Source organism: Numida meleagris, chromosome Z, assembly GCF_002078875.1.
Source record: "Numida meleagris isolate 19003 breed g44 Domestic line chromosome Z, NumMel1.0, whole genome shotgun sequence".
Taxonomy (NCBI): Eukaryota; Metazoa; Chordata; class Aves; order Galliformes; family Numididae; genus Numida; species Numida meleagris.
The window spans coordinates 28,189,317-28,210,631 of NC_034438.1; the positions used below are offsets into that span (position 1 = coordinate 28,189,317).

A 21,315-nucleotide genomic window follows, 5' to 3' on the forward strand; every position below is an offset into this window, starting at 1 on the left:
AATTGTCAGTGAGTGTACATCAAGAGAAAAACAAAAAAAAATTTAGTTGTTTTGGGGATGGTGCTGACAGAGTAGAGTAATCAAATTACAACTTCACATCAGCGGAGGTGTACCTCTAAGACTAATACTTGTGTACCAATTAATTGCTGGTAAAACAATGAAGGTAGCTGCAGCTCAGCTTAGAGGATTTCCTGTCAAAATGAATTTAATACCTGGAACACTCTGATATCGTACTAAAAACCATCACAAAATCATTCCATAAGAAATCTACCTCTTTGTAAAAAGCAGGATTTTAGATAAGATACTAATGAGATACACTTAGTGGGAAGGAGTTACTCCTGAAATTTCTCTCATTCAGCCAACATTTCCTGCAGAAAAAAAGGCAGTGTTTTAAAAATGAAAAGAACAGTAATTTAAGTGTAGAATGAATTTTTTATGCAAAGCAGAAGGGATCTAAAGATGCAAGGATAAGTAGTTTGCGAATTTCTCTAAGATAACTGATACAGAAATTAGAGGCAAATTTTTGGCATAATTAAGACATCTGATGATCAGTAAAATCCTCACAAATTTCTAAAATCATGTTAGATAAGTAGCAGCTTATTTCACTTTTTACTTACCCTCTCGCTTCAGTAAGCTTTGCTTATGACTTAATTTATTTTGCAATATACTGAGAGATAAAAAATAACACTTTTAAATTATTATTTATCATTATTTTATGCATGATTTATTTTTTTTTCTTTTGCGTGACATCTACTGACTGTCAGTAAACAAAATGAAGGAAATTTTTTTTTTATGATCATCTTGATATGAAATAGTCACTTCTCATAATGACACTCTAATGTTTCGTTGTTCTTTGTTCATGGTTGTTAATTGCCAGAATGCAGCAATTCAACTTTCAGCAAGCAACACTGATTTTCTGAATCTGTTTGTATGTTTTAACAGGTAAGTTATGTGAATGTAACATGAAACATACTAATGTTACAGTCTATCTTCCTATAATCCTCTTGGAGACGTGCTTCCTAATTACCTATCATGAGAAAAAGAATCTTAAAAAAAACATGTTTATTACTTGAAGGTAGTGAAAAGTTAGTCCCTATTCTCTAAAATACTACACAGTATCTTAAATCTCCAGGGTGCCAGTATTTCCATTAAGGTATACGCCGCGTACATTAACCATGTACATGCTTGCTATGACACAGGCATTTTCAGATCAGGTACGGGACTTACTACATATGGGCAGAATTTTCACAGGAAATAAATATTTTGTTTCTCAATTGAACGTAAAGGAAACTTCAGATATTCAGTTTTCCAGTACATTTTCAAATTCTGTGTTGAACCTCTCCCACTGGACACAATCTCAGATTTTAGTAATATGCCAAAGACCCTCACTGGTTTCTAGAACCAGGAGGAATGGCAGGAATAAAGTATTTCTCTAGATTTTTGCAAGGAAAGATAAGCACCATTCTAACTTGGCACTCTCCGGTGATCTCTCAGAATTTACACGTGAACTTTTATTACTTAAAAAGTGCAATCTGTAAATACAGAAATACACACCTCATGTACAACCTGGATTATGGATGCCCCCTCCTTGGCCCTACTTAACCAGCTTGAACTTCAGCCAACCTTTTTAAACATAAAGCACTTCAGTGGGGTTTTGTTCTCAACTTCAGGCTGTCTGCATAATGATTTTAAGTTATACTTTAACTTCTCATTAAACTGTTCTTCTATTGAAACCATTTCAAAGTGGAAAATATCCAGATATTCCTATTTTGAGATCTGTATTTATTACAGACCATAACTGATGAAAGTTGAAACTGTTATACACAGTTACAGAAATACCAAAACACTAGCCCAGCTTCTTACAGTGTGTGTTCCTTCTCTGGTTATGGTACATGTAAGTCTATGTAGCTACAAATGAACATGCATATGGAAAAAGAAGGAAAGAATGAGAGAAAGCACTTAGAACAAAACATTACTAGACATGGGCTGGGGAGAGAACCAACAACACCAGCTAAGTAAGCCTTTAGTACAGAAGTATAATTATTGTCATTTTTTTTTAACATTAACAAGAAACAGTATCTATAAACTTGGAAACGAGAATTTCTTTTAAAAGAAAAAGTGTAAAAACCAACTTACAAACTCATGACCTATCAAGCTGTCAACTCACTTATCAGATAATTTCCATACTATTAAAAACAACACAAGTTTTTTTTGCTTTTATTTGGTAAAATAGCTTAATTTACATCTTCTTTTTTTTTTATTTTTAAACAGCTTAGAGCTAAGAACTTAGTATAAGGTCTAAAACCACACATAAGTAGGCACTGATCTGTGCTTTTAATGTCTTGTCCATGACATTTGAACTATGAAAGAGAGCAGAAAATCCATGTGGTTTATTTCCTCAAAAAGATATTTAAAACAGGCATTACAAATATTAGGATTAATTAGCACACTTATATCCTGTTTTTTTCTTTTGCTAGTAATTCATTTTAATGCACAATTTGGGTCATTTGGTCTCTGTGATTGCAGATATTAAAATATGTAATAATGTAATAATACTAATTTTCTCAGCATTAGTGCTAAATTTTGATCTTCAGGTAATGGATTTACACATTTATACTAAAGTATAGGATCTCTTCCTAGCCAATAAAGTACATTATACATTACGGCTATTTTTCTTTTTTTTTTTTTCCTTTCTTGCATTTATAGACTGAAGGCATATAAAACAATTTATGATTTTTCAAAAAGGTTTCAATTATTTGCTTTCTTCCTAAAAAAGCTGATATTTACATACAAATAGCAACACTTTTGCAGTTGTACCCTGTCTTGCATATCTCACTGTATAAATTTGTTCTATTAAATATTTAAAAATGTACTCTCGACTTTAAATAGTTATGCGAATTTGCGAAATTTGGTTATCCATGTTTTACACTGCTTTAGAAGTTTTACATTTGCAAATATGGTATAAAACACGAAAATATTTGAAACGCAGTCATAGCAGTCCTGCCTATCCTCCTGAAAAAGGCAGATAAATGATTAAGAAGTTCCCTAATAAGATTAAACTGCCCATACTGATACATCTTGCCTTCACCTAAAACAGATCTAAACCCTAGCTTTGATCAAAAGAGCTGAGATTATTCTGTCATATTTTAATTAACATTTTACATAGGTAAGCATAAAAATGTTACTTTAGCATTTAAATAGATACATAAACACATAGTTTATTTTGGTTAGATATAAATTTAGGCTAGGCTTTAAATAATATTTTAAACAGGCTACTTCTAAGTAAACTATGTATAACCATGGCATGCAGGGAAGTCATTGTGAGAAGTACACTATTTTAGACACTACCTACACAACAGTTTCAGTTTTATGAGGTCCGATTGCTTAGAATAGCACAGACTCCTATCTCAAAAATAAGTTTTTATAGAAAGATGTCATCAAAAGACAAGTTTAATTCAATATAAATTGTGACTTACAACTTAAACACTTTCATACTACTGTTATAGTACCATAAAAAACACATTATTATAATTACCACTCTCAGTTCTCTCTGGTCTAAAGTTCATGTGCAGATAAGAGGTTAAAGTTACAGACAAGATGAACAGATGAAAATACAGATTTTTTTTCCAAATCATTCAGTAAATTAAGCTAGATTTCAATTCAAGGATCATAATGAAACATATCATTAAACCAAATCAAACAAAACCAGTAAAGACACTGGTAACTTTATCCTAGATTGTATCTTACAAATTACATCAACAACTTCTGTTTTCCAGGTTTTGTCCTGCATCATATTTACCTGGGATCTTAAAAATTACTGTGAAACACTATGTAAGATGCATATAATAAAACTGATAAAAACATTCTCTACCAAGAAAATGTGAAGTGTATGTTTAAAAACACTACTGGACGTAAATAAATCTTTTAATCTAGAAAAGGAAAATTCACCTCTGACTAGGATTTCCAAGACCTATGTCAGACAATATGGGACAGGCATTTAGGTTTCAAGAACTTAGAACAAAAATTAAAATCATTTACCTGAAATTCTGGTATGGTAGACTTTGTGACACCTTTCCTCTTCTTTGTGATTGCTTTTTTAGAGACCGATTTTTTTCCTTTTAAGATTAAAAGAGAAAAGCTTCATAATGGTGTTTGCTGTACTTCATTAATAAAACCAAATTACATACAGACTTTAAAGTTAAACTATAACTAACAGATGGCTGACGAGTGCGTCACGTAAACACAACAAATCAGAACTAGACGCAGCAAAAGCAAACATTAAACTACAAGTATCTGTGGGGCAGTTCTTTCGCAAAAAAAAAAAAAAGAAAAAAGGAAAAAGAACAAATCCATTACAATGCTCATAATATGCCACCTAAAAATTAAGAAAACACTGCAAGAAATTTAAGTTGTAGAAGAAACATTCACATCACTGTTCTGGAAGGAGCAAAATCCAGAACTTATGCCACAGACTTAAGAAATATAGTATCTTACCTGCAAGGCATGTTCTCTGACACTGCAAAGTGAATCACACATTAGGGTCTGGGACATCTGTATGTTACAGTAAAAAATACCCTCAAAGCACAAACAACATCTAGAAATTGCCAAATGCATATACTGAAGTTATCAATGAAATTATAATACTCATAGGGTTATTCTGGCAGCGGCAAAGCCTACCATTTTAGAAGAAAACCTCATGTCCTCACCACACAACTGTGCTGTATTATAATATAGATGTAACAATTAACTTCCTTGAAGGCAAGACAAGCAGTGTAACGCCTGAAGTATCAGGATTAATAGACTGTCAACACTTCTCATATCAAGTAGTTGCATCACCCAGCATATGTTTCTTATAACGTTACTCCTACGTTCACATGGTAAACTGCAGCAAGTCCACTTTTGAAATGTTCATTTAGACTAAATCCACCACTATAAGATTACTCCCACTCTCACATTCCAGAATCCTAAACACCAGCTGAAATCCTAAAGAGTCACATAACATATGCTGAATTAATTGTTAGACAGAGTCATCACAGGTTACTTGGTTTAACAACAACAAAAAAATGCAGATTTTTTAATTATGAAAATATTGACAGGAATTGCTTTTCTCCCAGTATATGTATGTGCAAATAGACACATGCAATTATATGAAGGCAGCTCCAAAAGTAATGCCTCCTATTTTATTATGTTGGCCCATGACTCAGGTGGTTGTCGGATGATCCTTCTGGATACTCTGGAACTTGGACAAACCAACTCTGAACACTACAACACAATGCTGACTAAGTTAAAGGCTTGAACTTCCAGAACCTTTCTCATGCAACACGGTAACTAACACCAGGCCCGGCACCAGTCTGAACACCGTGAAGCACAATGCCAGTCTTGGCTGGACCACACTCCCTGGATAGTCCAGATTTGATGCCTTCTGTCTTCCGTCTATTTGTACGGATGAAAGATGGACTGCATGGGCAACATTTTCCTAGCAACGACAGCACCACAGCACCTTTGAAACAGTGGGTCACCTCTGCTGGTGTCAATTTTTATAAGCATGGTATGCAAGCTCTTGTTCATTGCTGGAGAAAAGGCACAGCTAATAGTGTTGACTTTGTTGAAAACCAGTGTTTTGTAGCTGAGAATTTGCTCTACTAAATAGTATTTCTGTGCTCTTTTCATCTGTTGTAGTTCCCATGGAAATAAATAGGAGGCGTTACTTTCAGAGTGACCTACATAGATGTGTAGGCAATTTAAACAGAATATACTGAGATACTGTTCATATCTCAAGATACTCTATCAATCATTAACCACAAAAATGGGAACACAAAAATCAAAATTTTATTTTCAATTTACTACACTATGAGGTTTCCTAAAGATTGTTGCTGAATCTGACACAGAACAGTGCTAGGGGAGGGTGCAGGGCTGGATGGACTGCTGCTATAAACCTAGATTTGAAAATCCATTTAAAGAAAATGTACGAAAATTTAAAGAGCCCTCAACTACTGGAAGTCAACACTCACATTCTTAACTTCAAGAAAAGTGACAAAAGGTATAGATGCATCTTTATTAAAACAATGACCTACACGTTTTGACAACATGAAAAAAATGAAAAAAATCCAAAATATCAACATTTTTAGTACATATTATAAGGATTCAGACGCACTGAAAACATATTTTGTATGATTAAAAAAAGAGCTGTTCATTAAATGAATTAAAGCAGACATCTAATTCAAGTTTTCTTGACAAACTGACTGAAAAAGATGCCTGGACATATGGTGGTTACTTAATGCTGTAAAAGAATGTTATCTGGCAAGAGCATGAAAAGATAAAAACATGAGGCTGCCAGACCACTTACATTACCCTTCTTTATAGAAAGACAGTTCTGAATTGTTAAAAAGAAAAATTAGTTTTGAATATTTTCAACATATCATTTTTAATTGAATATTTACTCAAACATTTTCAGCATTGGGTATTGCATGATGCAATGTACTTTGAAAAAGCAAGAGATAACAGAAATATATTCTCTCTTTGCACCACTACTGACTTCTGAAAAAAGGGAAAAATAATTATGAAGATTTGTAATTAAATACCAATAGAGCAAGTAAGTATTTCTTATTGCAGAAACACATTCGAAATGGAAAAGCCTGGAGTAGCAAATAAAGCAAGAATAGAAAATTTGGTTAGAAATACATTGAAGATGAGCCCTTACCTGTAATGGAATCTGAATCAAGGTTAAAAAATTTCATTTTCTTTCTTTTTGCTAAAGAAAGAAAAGTCTGGCAAATGGGTTATCAAAGTGTGCCTAATAAAATATATGTACATAAGACTCACAATTATTAAACATGCTGACATACTCTGTGAATTAATAACATATTTGTACTGTGCAGCACCATAGTGTCTTTACCACTTGGAGACTATACATACCAGACGTCCTATGGTGCCAACCCCAAAAAAGAAAATAGAACAAATATTTGCACTATGAAAGAGAATTATTAGATATAACAAACTAACATTGGGAAAGTCTACTTTAATAACATCCTTATCAAATAACAACTTCAAATTTGAAAGAAAGAAGCTATTGCAGCAGTAATAATATTCACTTTTTTAAAAAAAAAAAAAAAAAAAGTAATCTCTGGTCTTCCAAAAAAAAACATTCCTCAGTCACCAAGTCACAAAGGAAATTTTTGCTGTAATAGCTTTTCAAGAAAAAAAAACAAAACACATGATAAAATAAGTATTTTAAGGAACTTTTATTTAGTACTTCCTGAGACAATGCAGCTGCACTTATGCACTTGTGTCCTTTGCCCAGACTAACTTTGGTACCTAAAAGTAAGTGAATTTGAATATTTTGAAGCGTGAATATCGTCTAATAAAATCATGAAAAATTAGTTTTCCACAGCATAAATCCACATAATCTGAAAGTATAGATTGATGAGCAAGTAAGTTCTGCAAAAACAACAGTGATGATAAGATATGTCTGTCTCTACCAGCTGCTTCATACTGGCCCTGTCTCATATGAAAATGGTCATGCTAATACTGAAGTCATGCCACCACAGAGCATAGTCGCTTGTCTTAAGCTGCCAGGCTGAGGTGGGCATAGATTCTGTGTGGACAGTAAAAGTAAAGGGTTGAACAGATAACTACTGTGAATAGTAATTTCTCGGACTACTCCAGTGACACCTGCTAGAGCTCCTTTGCCCATGATCCTAGCTAAAGAGACTGTCTAAAATAGTTTGAATTACTTACTTCAAAAAATGAAGTAATGTTACTGAGAGAGGTTAAATGTATTTTGAATCATAGCACACTGTACCCTTCAGAGTATGCTCCATGTACAAACATATTTAACTGCTGAAAGCAATCAGAGCTAGAAAAACAAATCTGAGAAATAAAGGAAAAAATAATCTAATAAGGAATTTGATACACATTGTTTCATTAAGTTACCTACACTGATCCAATGTGACCTGCTTATCTCCTAACTCTCAGTCTCCTGCTTTTACTAGCTGTGATTTAGAAACCATTTAGCAATAATTCTACACATAGCTTAAAGAAATAACCATAGAATCACTGAATGACTGAAGTTGGCAGGGACTTCCGTGTCCATCTGGTTGAAGTTCTTTTCAAGCAGAGACATGAGAGCAGGGTGCCCAGGTCCGTGTTCAGGCATCTTCTGAATGTCTCCAAGGAGGAGACTCCTCAATCTCTGGGCAGCCTGTGCCAGTGAATGTCCAGTCATTTCAGTAGAAACATCTCACAGAGGGATGGGGTGGCTCAATAAATAGACTTCTATCTTTAGAGGTCTTCCAGAAATAGCTAGACAAAGTCACAGATGACAGGACCTGGCATTTTTAAGAGTACTGCTTCAAACAAGGAGCCAAACTATGTGACCTCCAGAGGTTCCTTCCAACAAATTTTTCTATCACGGTGCTTCTTTTAAAAGACTGTCTTGTAGAGAATACTTATGTTATAACAAACACATAGGAATCAACAATGCTAGAGTGCAATGCACAGATGGAAGATAATTCAGAAAATGTTTTGTCCAGTTTCACACTTCTCCAATCATGTTAAGACTGATAAAAACATTATCAAAATCCTTTCCCTTCCAAATAAATTGCTTCCCAAACTACAACAAGAAGTTCATGTAAAATAATGGTCAATTAAAGAGGTCTTCTCCTCAGTAGTTGCAACCTCACAAAGGCTGTTGCTATTACATCTACCACCTTGAAGAGTTAACAATGGTCTCCCAGTCCAACAGCTACAACAACTACTTTTTTTGCACAGTAGAGAAATACTTACTGGGACAAGTATTTGATAAATATTTTATAAAGATTAATAAGTAAATACTATTTTCTTCTTACTTTTGTTAGCACCACATGGCAATACTCCTAATGAAGATTAAAATTTTATTTTTTATATAAAGTTTAATTTCAAATAAAGCTAATATTTCTTTAAAAAGAAAACTTTTATCAGGATTATACGATATTACTAAACAAGGAAAACTGATTTGTATTCAAATATATACATACCAAAACGATATTAAAAAAAATTCTGCTTTGCTACAATAGAAGTATTATAAAACTAGCAAATGTCAGCCCACATTATTCCTGTATAAGCTTTTATTCACCCACTAACATGATTTAACCGTGCCACAATTACTAATTATGTCTCCACAATGCCTCTTCCAACAGGCTTCACGTCTCACTGGGGTTTCAGTTCAGAGGGGAAGTGGATATAAGACTGGATAAAAGTAGCTACTCTCAACTCTTTTCTCCCTGCCATACTGCAAGAGAGGACCAACTCTTTTTTATACCACTTCCAATACAGATAGAGTTAAGACATTCCTGAGGTTAGAGAGATAAAAACTACAGACATATAAAGCAAGGGCCCTTCCATGTTCAGTGAACACAGAAGGACTGTGCAACAAATAAGTGCTCCTTTAATTCTCTACCAGAGAACACAGGGAAAATACACAATCATCTTATTTTTTCAAGTAAACTACAATACGTTACCCTAAATTAAACTATAGATAGTATTTCTCATCAATAACATGATACAAATCTTCACCTAGAGCTGGTAGCATCACAGCAGAAAAGCTTAATTTGTGTACTCTCTGACTTCACCTGCTGACACAAACCTCTTGTCAAAATGCATGCAATCTGCAAAAAAGGCAGTACAGTTGAGTAACACTTCAGCTATCATCTCCTTGTTTGTCTTTTTGAATGAAAACAAACTCCATCTTGTGGCAGGAATGAAGGGAAAATATGGGTTTTGCCACAGTGCATGCCCCTACTCACCTGCAGAAGGGGCCAGAAAGGTATTAAGCACATACAAGTAACATTTAACTTGGATACTCTCCTGTCCTGCTAGTCATGGTTTAGTCTTTGAAGGATGATGAAGAAGAAAACTTGTGTATTGAGTACGAGTATAGGCCAGTAAGAGAGATAGCTGAAAGCACTAAAAAGAATATGAAATAAACTCTGCTTTCAGAAAAGTTGATTTCAAGGGAGGTGAATGTTCTTCCTATGACTGAAATGCTGCTTGAAGCAATGTATATAACAAACATAAAACTAACCAAAATAAATGAATAAAATTATTAAAAACTGAATAATTTTTACATTACTGTTTTAATTTTTAATTCTAAATTAACAGTGAAGAATCATCATAGGAAGAGAAGCAGAAGAAATATGATTTCCATGAACTCATTCTGTCTTGAATAATCACCCATTCAAGCCTGAATTCTAACACAGAATAATGTTATATTTTTGACTGATAATTAAGTGCTGATTGGTGCTTATTTTCCTTCATCATTTCTTTCCTCATGCATAGTCAGCAGGGACTCACCAAGGAGAAATCATGCTTGACCAGCATGATAAACTTCCATGATGAAGTGACCAGCCTGCTTGATGTTGGAAGAGCAGAGAACTTCTGTAGGGACTTTGACACTTCCTCCCATAAGATCCTCCCAGACAAGATATTGATTTATGGAGTGGATGAGCAGACAGGGAGGTGGGTTGAAAACTGGCTAAATGGCCAGGCTTGAAGTGTGGTAATTAGTGGAATGAAGTCTATGTGGAGGCCAATGACTGGTGGTGCACCCTGCAGGTCAGTTCTGGGGCAATGCTGTTCTGCATCATAATTAATAATCTGGATGATGGGGTGGAGTGTACACACAGTAAATTCACTGATGACACAGAACTGGGAGGAATGGCTAATAGGGCAGAGGGTTGTGCTGCTATCCAGAGGGACTTGGACAGGATGGAGAAATGGGCTGACAGGAAAATAGGGAAGTTCAGCATGGGGATGTGCTAATACCTGCACTTCATTAGCAACAATATCAAGCACCAGAACACGCTGGGGGCTACCTCAATGGAAAGCAGCAGAGTGTCCCAGCGGACACCAAGTCAAACATGAGCCAACTATATGCCCTTGCAGCAAACAAGGCTAATGGTATCCTGGGCTATATTAGGCAAAGTATGGACAGTAAGGTCAAGGGAGGTGGTCCTTCTCCTCTCTTCAGGGCTAATGGCACTACACCTGGAGCACTGTGGTTCCCCAGTACAAGACAGACAAGGGTACAGCAGAGTGCAACAAAAGAGCCATGACAACAATGAAGGGACTGGAGCATCATTTCTAAGAGAACAGATTGAGAGACCTGAGACTGCTCAGCCTGGAGAAGGATAGAAGGGATCTCATCAAAGTATCTAAGTACCAGAAGGGCAGCTGCAATGAAAACACAGCCAGGTCCATTTCACTGATTCCCAGAGACATGACAAGAGGCAGTGGGCACAAAGGGAAACAAAGGTGGCTCTGTCTGAATATCAGTAGAATTTTATTTTTGCTGTGTAGGTGACTACTTGCAGCTGCTCTAGGTGGCCCTGTTTGCGTAAAGGGGTTGGAGAAGATGACTCCCATAGGTGCCTTCCAAGCTCTACTATCCTGTGATTCTATGCACTTATGATTTGTGATCAAGCCATTTGTTAAAGCGATTGCTAGGAGTGAAAAAGAAAAAGTTAAAAAAGCTCACATTCACAGATCTTTCAACATTTATTCATTTTAAACAACAATGCTGTTTGAATACTTCTGTTCTAAGATTTACTGGAAATCAACATTTTATTAGCTAACAGCTCCTCCAAAAGCGCTAAGAAAATTCTTAGGAATGCTCTTGACATTCTTAAATCACCTCAGCAAGAGTAATACAAGCCATTTATTAGTTAGCGTTACAAAACATTTTTACTTGAAAATAGGAACATATCTAAAGATCTAGTAGAACTTCTTGTTATAAACATTTGAGATCTTGTGGCTCCTGTTTGAAGACACCAATCAGTGCTGCAAATGACAAAGTGACATCGTCAGAGAGCAGTAATGCAATTTTTGCAGCAATCCCCCTCAGGGGGAAAAAGGTGGTATTTTACTCTACATCACCAATACTCACCATGATAAAATAAAGTCCAAATGCAAAAATTCCTGCCTGCTCATCACATTTTATATGCATCTCTACTGTTCTCAAATGGAAAAACTGGCGAGAGTTTTCCTCTTCACAAATGTTTAAGATACATTTTCACACCTTTAAAAGGTTTGGCAACAACTGAGCATGTCCTGACTTTACATTATTCTCCTAATGTTCAATCTTGATTCCAACAGCTCTCCTTCTAGAAAATATCATATGCAATTATCTGGAAAATGAAGCATTACTACAGACTTTTCAATCTTCCACATTGGCACAGAGAATACTTTTGTATAGTTACAACAGCAAAGCAGGTCTGAACAAGTTATGGTGATTTAAAGAACAATGCGAGTAAACCCACAACAGGGGTACATGTTTCCAGCATTATTCAACTTGACTGGCACTGCAGCTTGATGCATTGAGTACACGGTTGTAACTTGCAAAAGAAACGAAACTACGTGTATTCATATAACACTTCACTTACTATTTTAAACATTGTTAACAGGCTGTTCCACGCATAGAACCTAGACACCTACAACAAAGTCTTTGCTATTCTGAAGACAAGGGTGAAAACGAAAGTCCCAAGGTCAGCATTTCAGATACTACAGAACAGCTGCCAGGCTGTTAAATTCATTCCTTCACATTAAAGCAAAGGTTGACTTCGAACACAAAACTTAATGATGCTTCAAAGAAATAAAATATACTGTGAAATAAAGTTTAAGAGGATAGATTGCTATGAATATTTTAATGCACAAGTACAGAGTACTAAATTTAAACTGAAGTTCTTCTAAAGGATAACATTTCAAGAAATCACTCTGGTTAGAGCAGATGTATGCTATAAAGGGGCTTTCTACACAAATTGAATTAAAAGAGATTGAACTCACATTTACTTCAACCTCTGCTTCCGGCACATACAGTTATTTCAATCAGACTCTCATCTTTTCTTTTTTCTCACTCCTCTGCACGTTTTCAGTTTCATCCAGTCTATGTTCCAAGCAAACAGTCAGGATCCCTGTGTTTTTATACTGTGCCTTGCACTACAATCCTTTATGTACCTCACTGTCTTAACAGGTAAATGACTGGCTCCATTAATGCTGCCACACTCAGGGCTTCGGCTTCTGTGCTATTAGATGCATCTTGGAAAGACCAGGCACACTGATGTTAGATGGGACACAACTGACCAGATAGGCAGCAATCTGACTGCACTGACTGGCAAACCTTTAAACTAGATTTGATGGGGAAAGTACCTCTGAGTTACAAAAAAGAGCCAGGGAACTCTGTCACTTTAGGAAGCAGGAGGGAAAAAAAACTCAGATTTGTCCCAAGGGCATAAGAGAGGGCTCCTCCAGGAAGGTAACACAGCCCACAGTCCAGGTGAAATGCCTCTACACCAATGCATACCGCATGGGAAATAAGCAGGAGGAGTTGGAAACCATCATGTAATTAGAAAACTATGGCCTAATTGCTATTACAGAAATGTGGTGATTGGCAATCCTGCCCACAGTGGGGTAGATGGAACCAGATGATCTTTAAGGTCCCTTCCAACACAAGCCATCCTATGAACTACACGACTGGAACACTACTTGTAGGGATACAAGGGATCAAAGGGATACAAGCTTTTTAGAAGAGATAGGCAGGGAAGGAGGGGCAGGGGAGTTGCCCTATATGTTAACAAAATGATAGATTGCGAAGAGCTACCTCTGAGAAATAGTCATGAATGCGGTAAGAGCTTGTGGGTAAAAATTAAGGACAAGACCAATAAAGGACATCTGGTGGTAGGGTCTACTACAGACCCTAGGGCAGCTTGCCGACAAAGCTTTCTTGCTTAGCTACAAGAGGCTTTGTGCTCACAGTCTCTCATCCTTATGGGACGTTTCCACCACCCAGTATCTGCTGGGAGAGCAACCTGGCAGGCCACAAGCAATCCAAGAGACTCCTGGAGTCCAATGAGGGTAACTTCCTGCTCCAGGTATTAGACAAATCAGAGGAGAAGTGCTATGGATCTGGTACTCACCAATGCAGACAAACTCATCAAAGAGGTAAAGGCTGGCAGCGGTCTGGGATGTAGCAACAATGTCCTAGTGGCATTTGTGATCTTGGGGAATACGGGTCTGGTAAAGAGCTAAATCAAGACGCTGAGTTTCAAAGAAATTAACTTCCAGCTGGTTAAGGAATTATTGGATAAGATTGCCTGGGAAGCTCTTTAGGGACAAAGGAACAGAGCAGAGCTGACAACTCTTTTACGATGCCTGTCTGAGAGCACAAGAGCTGTAGATCCCGCAGTGCATGAAATAAAGCAGGAAGGGTGGGAAATCAGTGTGGCTGAAAAACAATCTGCTGGTCAAGCTGAGGGATAAAAAGGAAACATACAGGTAACTGAAGCAGGGATATGTGGCCCAGGAAGAATACAGGAATCTGTCTAGACAAGAAAGGATGGGAACAGGAAAGGCAAGAATCACAAAATCACTGAATCATTTGAGTTGGATGGGACCTTAAAAAATCATTTAGTCCAACTCTCCTGTAATAAGCAGGAATATCTACAGTTAGTTCGGGTTGTTCAGAGCCCCATCCAGCCTAATCGTGTATGTCTCCACGGACAGGGCATCCCCCACATCTCTGGGCAACCTGTTCCAGTGCCTCACCACCCTTATAGTAAAAATCTTTATATCCAATCTAAATTTCCCCTCTTTTAGTTTGAAACTGTTTCCTCTTGTCCTATCACAACAGATTCTGCTAAGGAGTCTGTTCCCTGTCAAGGAAGAAAGTCATTCTCTTGTCAACAACTGAGAATTCATCATCTTGAAATATGAGGTTGTTCACTGTTTAGATGCCATTTCACATCTAGTCTGTATGTACAGCAAGACAAAAATTGATGCAGCCCAGAAGAACGTTAATGCCTTCTGACTGTAAAGATGTTGGAAAGTGAAAGTCTTACTTCAGAGCACTAAACACTGATCTAGATCAAGCTTAGACCTTGATTACATATACAATCACATTCAGTACTACTCTATCAGAAATACTGACACAGCCATCACATTGCAAAGATTCAATAAAGTGATTACATTTTTCTTTTCATAACTTATAAAGAAGCTCCTTATATATTGCAATGCTTACAACATGGCCGTATTTTCCAGTAGTTTTTCTCGCAGTAGTTATGGAAAGTGCACCCTCAGCAAGTTTGCTTATGATACAAAGCTCTGAGGAGTAGCTGACACACCAGAAAGCTGTGCTGCCATTCAGCGAGACCTGCACAGGCCAGAGAGTCGGTTGCAGAGGAAACTTAGGAGACTCAACAAGGGCAAGCTCAGACTCCTGCACCTGGGGAGGAATACCCGCACAGATTGTCAGTACAGTTTAAGGGCTGAGCTGCTGGAAAGTAGATCTGCACAGAGGGAGCTAGGTGTCCTGCCTGACCATGAGCCAGCAGTGTGCCCATGATGCCAAGAAGGACAATGGTATCCTGGGGTGCATGAAAGAGTGTGGCCAGCAGGTCAAAGGAGGTGACCCTTCCCCTCTAATCTATTCCAGAGAGGTCACATCTGGAATACTGTGTCCACGTCTGCGCTCACCAGTTCAAGAAAGATGGGGAACTACTTGAGAGTCAAGTGGAGGGCTGTAAAGATGACTAGGGGCTGGGAGTATCACTCTCATGAGGAACGGCTGAGAGACCTGGGACTGTTCAGCCTGGAGAAGACCAAGAGGGGATCTTATCCAAACTTACAAATATCTAAAGGGTGAGTGTCATGACAACGGTGTCCGGTTCTTTTCAGTGGTGCCCAGCAACTTGACAAGGGGCAATAGGCACAAACTAGAAAAGAGGAAATTCCATCTGAACATGAGGAAAATCTTTATTTCTTTTAAAGGAGACGGAGCACTGGAAAAAGCCACCCAGAGGTGTTGTGAAGTTTCCTCCTCTGGAGATATTCGAAGTATTCCTGGACATTTTCCTGTGCAAACTACTCCAGAGAACCCTCTTTAGCAGGTGAGCTGGACTAAATGATCTCTAGAGGTCCCTTCCAACCCCTATGATTCTGTGATTGTATGAAGCTTTCAGCTAAAAACTACCCAATCAATCTATATTCATGAACAATACGTTTTGGGTACCCGTTGGCCACTGTTACATCAAATTAGGAAAGTGGTAATCAAGTTTATAGAAACATAAATTTTGATTCAAAGTTACATGTAGTTGCCTTAAAAAATCCATCAGAAAAAAAATGCATCTTGTTAGAGTAAAGCTACTCGTTTTTCCATTTCTGATTATCTGTTCTACACACTGTACTTTTAATGAACATAGTAAAGAGCAACAATTACTATGATCATACTTAAATCAATGTTTTTTGTGAATTCAAAAGGATATCTTCAAGGAAAAAATAAAATTTCAGAAGAACTTTGAGGAACACTGTTTAACCTTAAAAGTGACAAAATATTGAATAGCAATTTCTGTAGCATGGTACAAGCATGAGTTCATTCCTCCAATCCAATTCTTCCTTATCCATTTCAGCCTAGTACACATAGGACTAACGCACATTTCAGAAACATAGGAAGATAAGCTCTATCACTTAATATTTAATCATCTAGGAAAATTTTCCTCCAGCAAGGTCAGAATAACGAAGGAAACTGCCCAAAGTTTGAGAGAGAAAGAAGAAAAGAATATCAAATGAAATAAGACCCTTCATAACATGCCTAGGACTGCCTCTTATCCACAGATGAGGAATGTCTGAAGATTGTCTTACGCTCTCCATCTGAATGGAAAAAACATGCCACTTCAGCATAAATTAGACTAAATATCAAGTTGTTAAAGAGACAAGAAAAGTCAAAGTGGAAAAGAGGCATTTCCATTGTTTCTCATTCAATAGACAAACGTGAGCTCAGTGCAAACACCATTAGAACATGTAGCAGATAGCTTTGGTCATCTCTTCTGGATTTCTTCCTACCACACTTTTCTTCCTGTCTGAAAGTGACAATGAAAGTGAGTAACTGTATAACCACAGCGTTCCCAAAAACAAAAGTATGTATAATTAAAACCTAGGTTCAGATAACTCATGGCTTTATTTCTCAGTATATACTGGTCTACTGCTACAGAAACTTACTCCAAACAAAAACATAAACTAATTATTTTGCTGCATTAAACAACTTCAGACAATATTAAATTCCTTACAACACAATAAGGAACTGGAAAAACAGAAGTATGTAGCATCCTACAGCTGAATTTACTATTCAAGTCATAGAAAAACACACATTACATTGAAAGAATAGTTTAAGCTCCCATATGTTTAGTGGCATAGAGAAATAGCTTCTGAAACATATTTGTGTCCTAAAATACATTCTAAAAAAGTTCAGCATAAAGTACTATGTATGGTACCTGCATAAATAATGTCCACCATATTCCAGCATCAAACCAGTATTAGGTAGATCTTGTAATAAACTTTTGTAATAAGTAAGTCTTTGGAATAAAGACCCAAACAAAATCCAAACTTTTTTTTTTAAACACTTCAGAAAACAAAACAAAATTATAGCTATACTGATTAATATAGGTAACTAGAGTAATGAAAAACCAGGGATGTCTATCTTCACTTTTACCATTCAGCACACCATATTTTAGACACAAAAAGGAAAACTGACTGGAAGACAGTTCGCTCTTGAAGGAGTGTCAATTGAAGGACAGGAATTATATATATATATTATATATAATCATTATATATATAAAATATTTAGAAATTGCTATTCACCACATTAGAGTTAGCATTACTGTTTCCGCTACCAGGGCAAGACTAAGTTTTTGGCCTACTCAGGAGCAGCAATTCTTAAATGTTGCAGACCACAAACCAGAAATTTTAGGAAAAAAAAACCAACATTCAGAATCACAGGGGTTGGAAGGGACCTCAAGAGATCATCGAGTCCAACCCCTCTGCTAAAGCAGGTACCCTACAACAGGTTGCACAGGTAGATGTCCAGATGGGTCCTGAGTATCTTCATAGAAGAAGACTCCACCAGTGCTCCAATTATGTTAGAATGTACTTTTCTTATAAATACAATTATTCTGTGATAACAGTTAACAATGCACTTCTTAAAAAACATCTCAGTCATATTTACAGTTCATTTAACACCACTTCAGTTTTTTTTTCTCTTCTCAGTTTTAATAAAATATGATTTGTAGCTATAAAAAAATCAGCTAACACGCCATTAAGTACATGAAGTATCAAGACTGAGGCAAACAGGCATTTTTTGAACCCTTCTTACTTTTACAAATGGCGTATAAGAAAAGCAGTTAGCACAGTAAACATCACCTCTGTCAAGTAGTTTCAAAAGCTACATCCACATTTGATACTGTTTTCCTAATGGTAGTTGTTTTTCAAAACAACAACTCACAGAAAGAATTTTAAGTATGCATTGTAAAATGAGGTCTACATTAAAGACTGCAATATAACTGAAATTATTCACAGAAATTTGTTTATTTACTTTTAAACAATACTTCTCTAAATTAAAAACCCTTCCTGCAGTTTGGGTTGTTATTAATTCTGTTGTTTGCTTTTAAAGTCAATGAAAACAGTAAAAAATTTGGAGAGCTAACAATGCAAAATACATCACTTCTGCTAAACATGACATATGTGAAACTGAAATATAACTCTTAAAATTTACATTGAGATGAAATCTATGTTCATCGAAATTTTTGGAGTGAGGAGTTTATGACTGATATGGAAAGACAGTTGTTTTGAGTATTCTGCACAGATAGCTGGGATCTAAAAAAATGACCTTCTTGGCTTTAAACTTCCATGAAAGCTCTAACTAAACTACATTGGCAACAATTTTCTGTATTCACTTATCCTTCACAAGATGTTTTTTTAAACACAGATCTTTCCTTTTGTTGCTTAACTTTATAGCTGAAAACGAGTATTTACCTGCCAGTTGACACCGCTCTGAACCAAGGCTGTTGCAGGGTTTGAAGCAACCTGCTAAAAATCTTAAATATATAGCTAAGCTCATGACTCAACAAGATAGCTTCATAGCAACTCACAAAAAATACAGCAGCCTTCTAATAATTTGAAGTGATATAACAACTTTGTACCTCCACTATTTTAAGACTGTTTTAAAGTTTTTCAGCATGTTAACTGAAATCTACCACCTACCTACAGCACTTAACTAGGTGGTGTCCACATACATAAAAAAATGTCAACTGTATAAGTTCTCTATCTTATTTGCTTGACTAAGTAGAAATATGATTACGCCCACAGTCAAAGAAGTACCGGTGATCTAAGACTGCACATCTCTACCAGTGGTGATTTTAGAATCATCATATCATATAATTACTCCACATTTTTCTGAAACTTGAATAAAGTAAGATTATCAGAAAGGGGAAAAATATTTCCAAAATTGCTGTGAGATAGTATAGCATAAAATACATTCAAGCTATACTCTCTGAAGCTAATCAATCAGATTCATTTGCCTAATATTATTTGTAACATTCTTAAAAGTTATGTTCTCTCCAAATATATTATATAAATTAATATTGGTTCAATCACCTTGTGAGCCTGTTACATGTGCTTGTGTATCTGAAAGGGAAACTTTCACAAAAAAATTAGTGTCTGAACAATGTAAAGCAATAATGCTAACCAATTTCAAAATTCAAAATGTAGAAGGATCAGCTAAACAAATTTCAAAACAAACAAACGAAAATCAGTATCTCTCTAGTTTTTACTATAGGTAAAAATGTCAACTCACCAGACTTGTGTTTCTTGTGTTTTGCTTTCTTTTTGAACAACTTGCTTTGGATCTCAGATTTGTAAGATTTGAATGGATGAAGATGAACCTCACGTCTTCTTTGCAAATCATCAAGTTTTTTCTGTAGATTTTCATTTAGAATATCCTTCAATTTCTTTTTTTTCTTTTTCTTCTTCTTTGCTCGCAACTTAATTAGTTTATTATTATTACTTCGAAGTGAGTTCTCCAGCATTATTTCTTTAGTAGATTTGCGGTAGTCTGTGTCTTGGTTGTCAATATGAGTGCCATTGACAAGCATTTGACAAGCTTTCAGTGTGTTTTCTTTGAATGGGCTGATCTCAACTTTTACTCTGGCCATTTCCGCGCAACCTTGTCCATTCTCTGCAAGCCTTCTTTCTCCTGAACTAAAGTGATCAGCCATGCCAACAATCTCTCCTGAATCAATCAAATGTCTGAAGTTCTCTTTATAACAACCAGTTTTTTTAATGTCACAGACTCCTGAGGTCTTCATTTCACAGTTAATCTTAATCTCTGTAGTGACACTAAAGCTATCTAAATGTGTATCTTTTTCTGGGCAGCTAGCAATGCAACCCATACTTTTCCCTACTTCTGACTTGGAACGAGGTAGTAGCTCTCCTCTACTGCCAGAGCTGACAGCCCCATTGCTTTTGCTTACATATTCATGTTTTACTTTCTCTACCTTTGTACGTGGCACTTTTTTTACTTTGATGGGAGGAGATGGGAATTCAGGAGCCTGAAAAGGTTTTTGTTTGTAAATCCGAACATCTGCACCACAGAACTGTGGAAAATGAACGTATGCATTCTCCAAGTAGTCATAACCAAGAATTACTTCTCTGCATTCATGGATAGGTTGACCCAAAACAGCATCCTGAACATCCTTTTGTGTTTCATAGACAAAATCACAGAGACCTTTTAGTAGCCACACTTTTTGGTAGAACGGTAGTTCATGAAATGGTTTTTCCTGTAAGGGATTAACTTCTCCAAGGACTTTAAAAAACTGTGGACACAATCCAAGTTTTTCTGCAGAGCTATTAGGATTGTCAGTCTGCCCTACAACATTATACCAGTGTTGGACTTTCTGTCTGAGTGCTGCTTCCCAAGCCCTGTAAGAAAGAGTTGGCCTGCGATGTAACGTAGATCTGCGATGTGGAGGACTTAACAAAGAAGTCATTATTTTAGATAAAAAAGCATTACATTGAGGCATGAGAAGACAACGTTCCAATTCATAGAACACTATTTCAGGTAAGTTTAAAATCTGTTGTGCTAAACAAAGGAAATGACCAATAGCTGGAATCTCCCACATTGTCTCCATCCTTGCAGGTGCTGCTTGAGCTAAAAGTGACTTTTCCCATTCTTCTATTTCCTTCTGACTAGCTTCTTCTGCTTCTTTTCTTTCTTGCTCTCTCATCCTATTAGGAGAAAGTCCACAAAAATTCAGGTATCAGTTAAATAAAAAGAAACTGGAGGGGACAAAAAAAATCAGAACTACAGTATCACTGACACACATCTTGAAGTAATAAAGAATACAATACCTACCAATATCTTGGTTATGCCAGATTCTTTATCAGACTTATCCTCCTTAGTTCTCAAATCCCTTATTTTCGCTATGTTTCAGTATTTCCAATTAACACTTGTCACCTACT

General features: G+C 36.4%; 1 protein-coding gene across 15 annotated transcripts in view; it reads right to left on the reverse strand.

The window, feature by feature from the left end:
* The window catches only part of KIAA2026 (KIAA2026 ortholog), a 61,340-nt gene that overhangs the window by 30,657 nt on the left and 9,368 nt on the right, over nt 1-21,315 (reverse strand). For 12 of the 15 annotated variants that reach the window (XM_021379277.1, XM_021379276.1, XM_021379284.1 and 9 more), the window contains 2 exons: nt 19,652-21,081; nt 4,039-4,115 (listed from right to left, as the gene is read on the reverse strand). In XM_021379277.1, the coding sequence (XP_021234952.1) occupies nt 4,039-4,115; nt 19,652-21,081 (1,507 nt within the window). Of the gene's footprint in view, nt 1-4,038; nt 4,326-6,041; nt 16,884-19,651; nt 21,082-21,315 lie in introns of those variants that run through there. The other 3 variants (XM_021379297.1, XM_021379295.1, XM_021379278.1) reach the window with 3 other exon arrangements.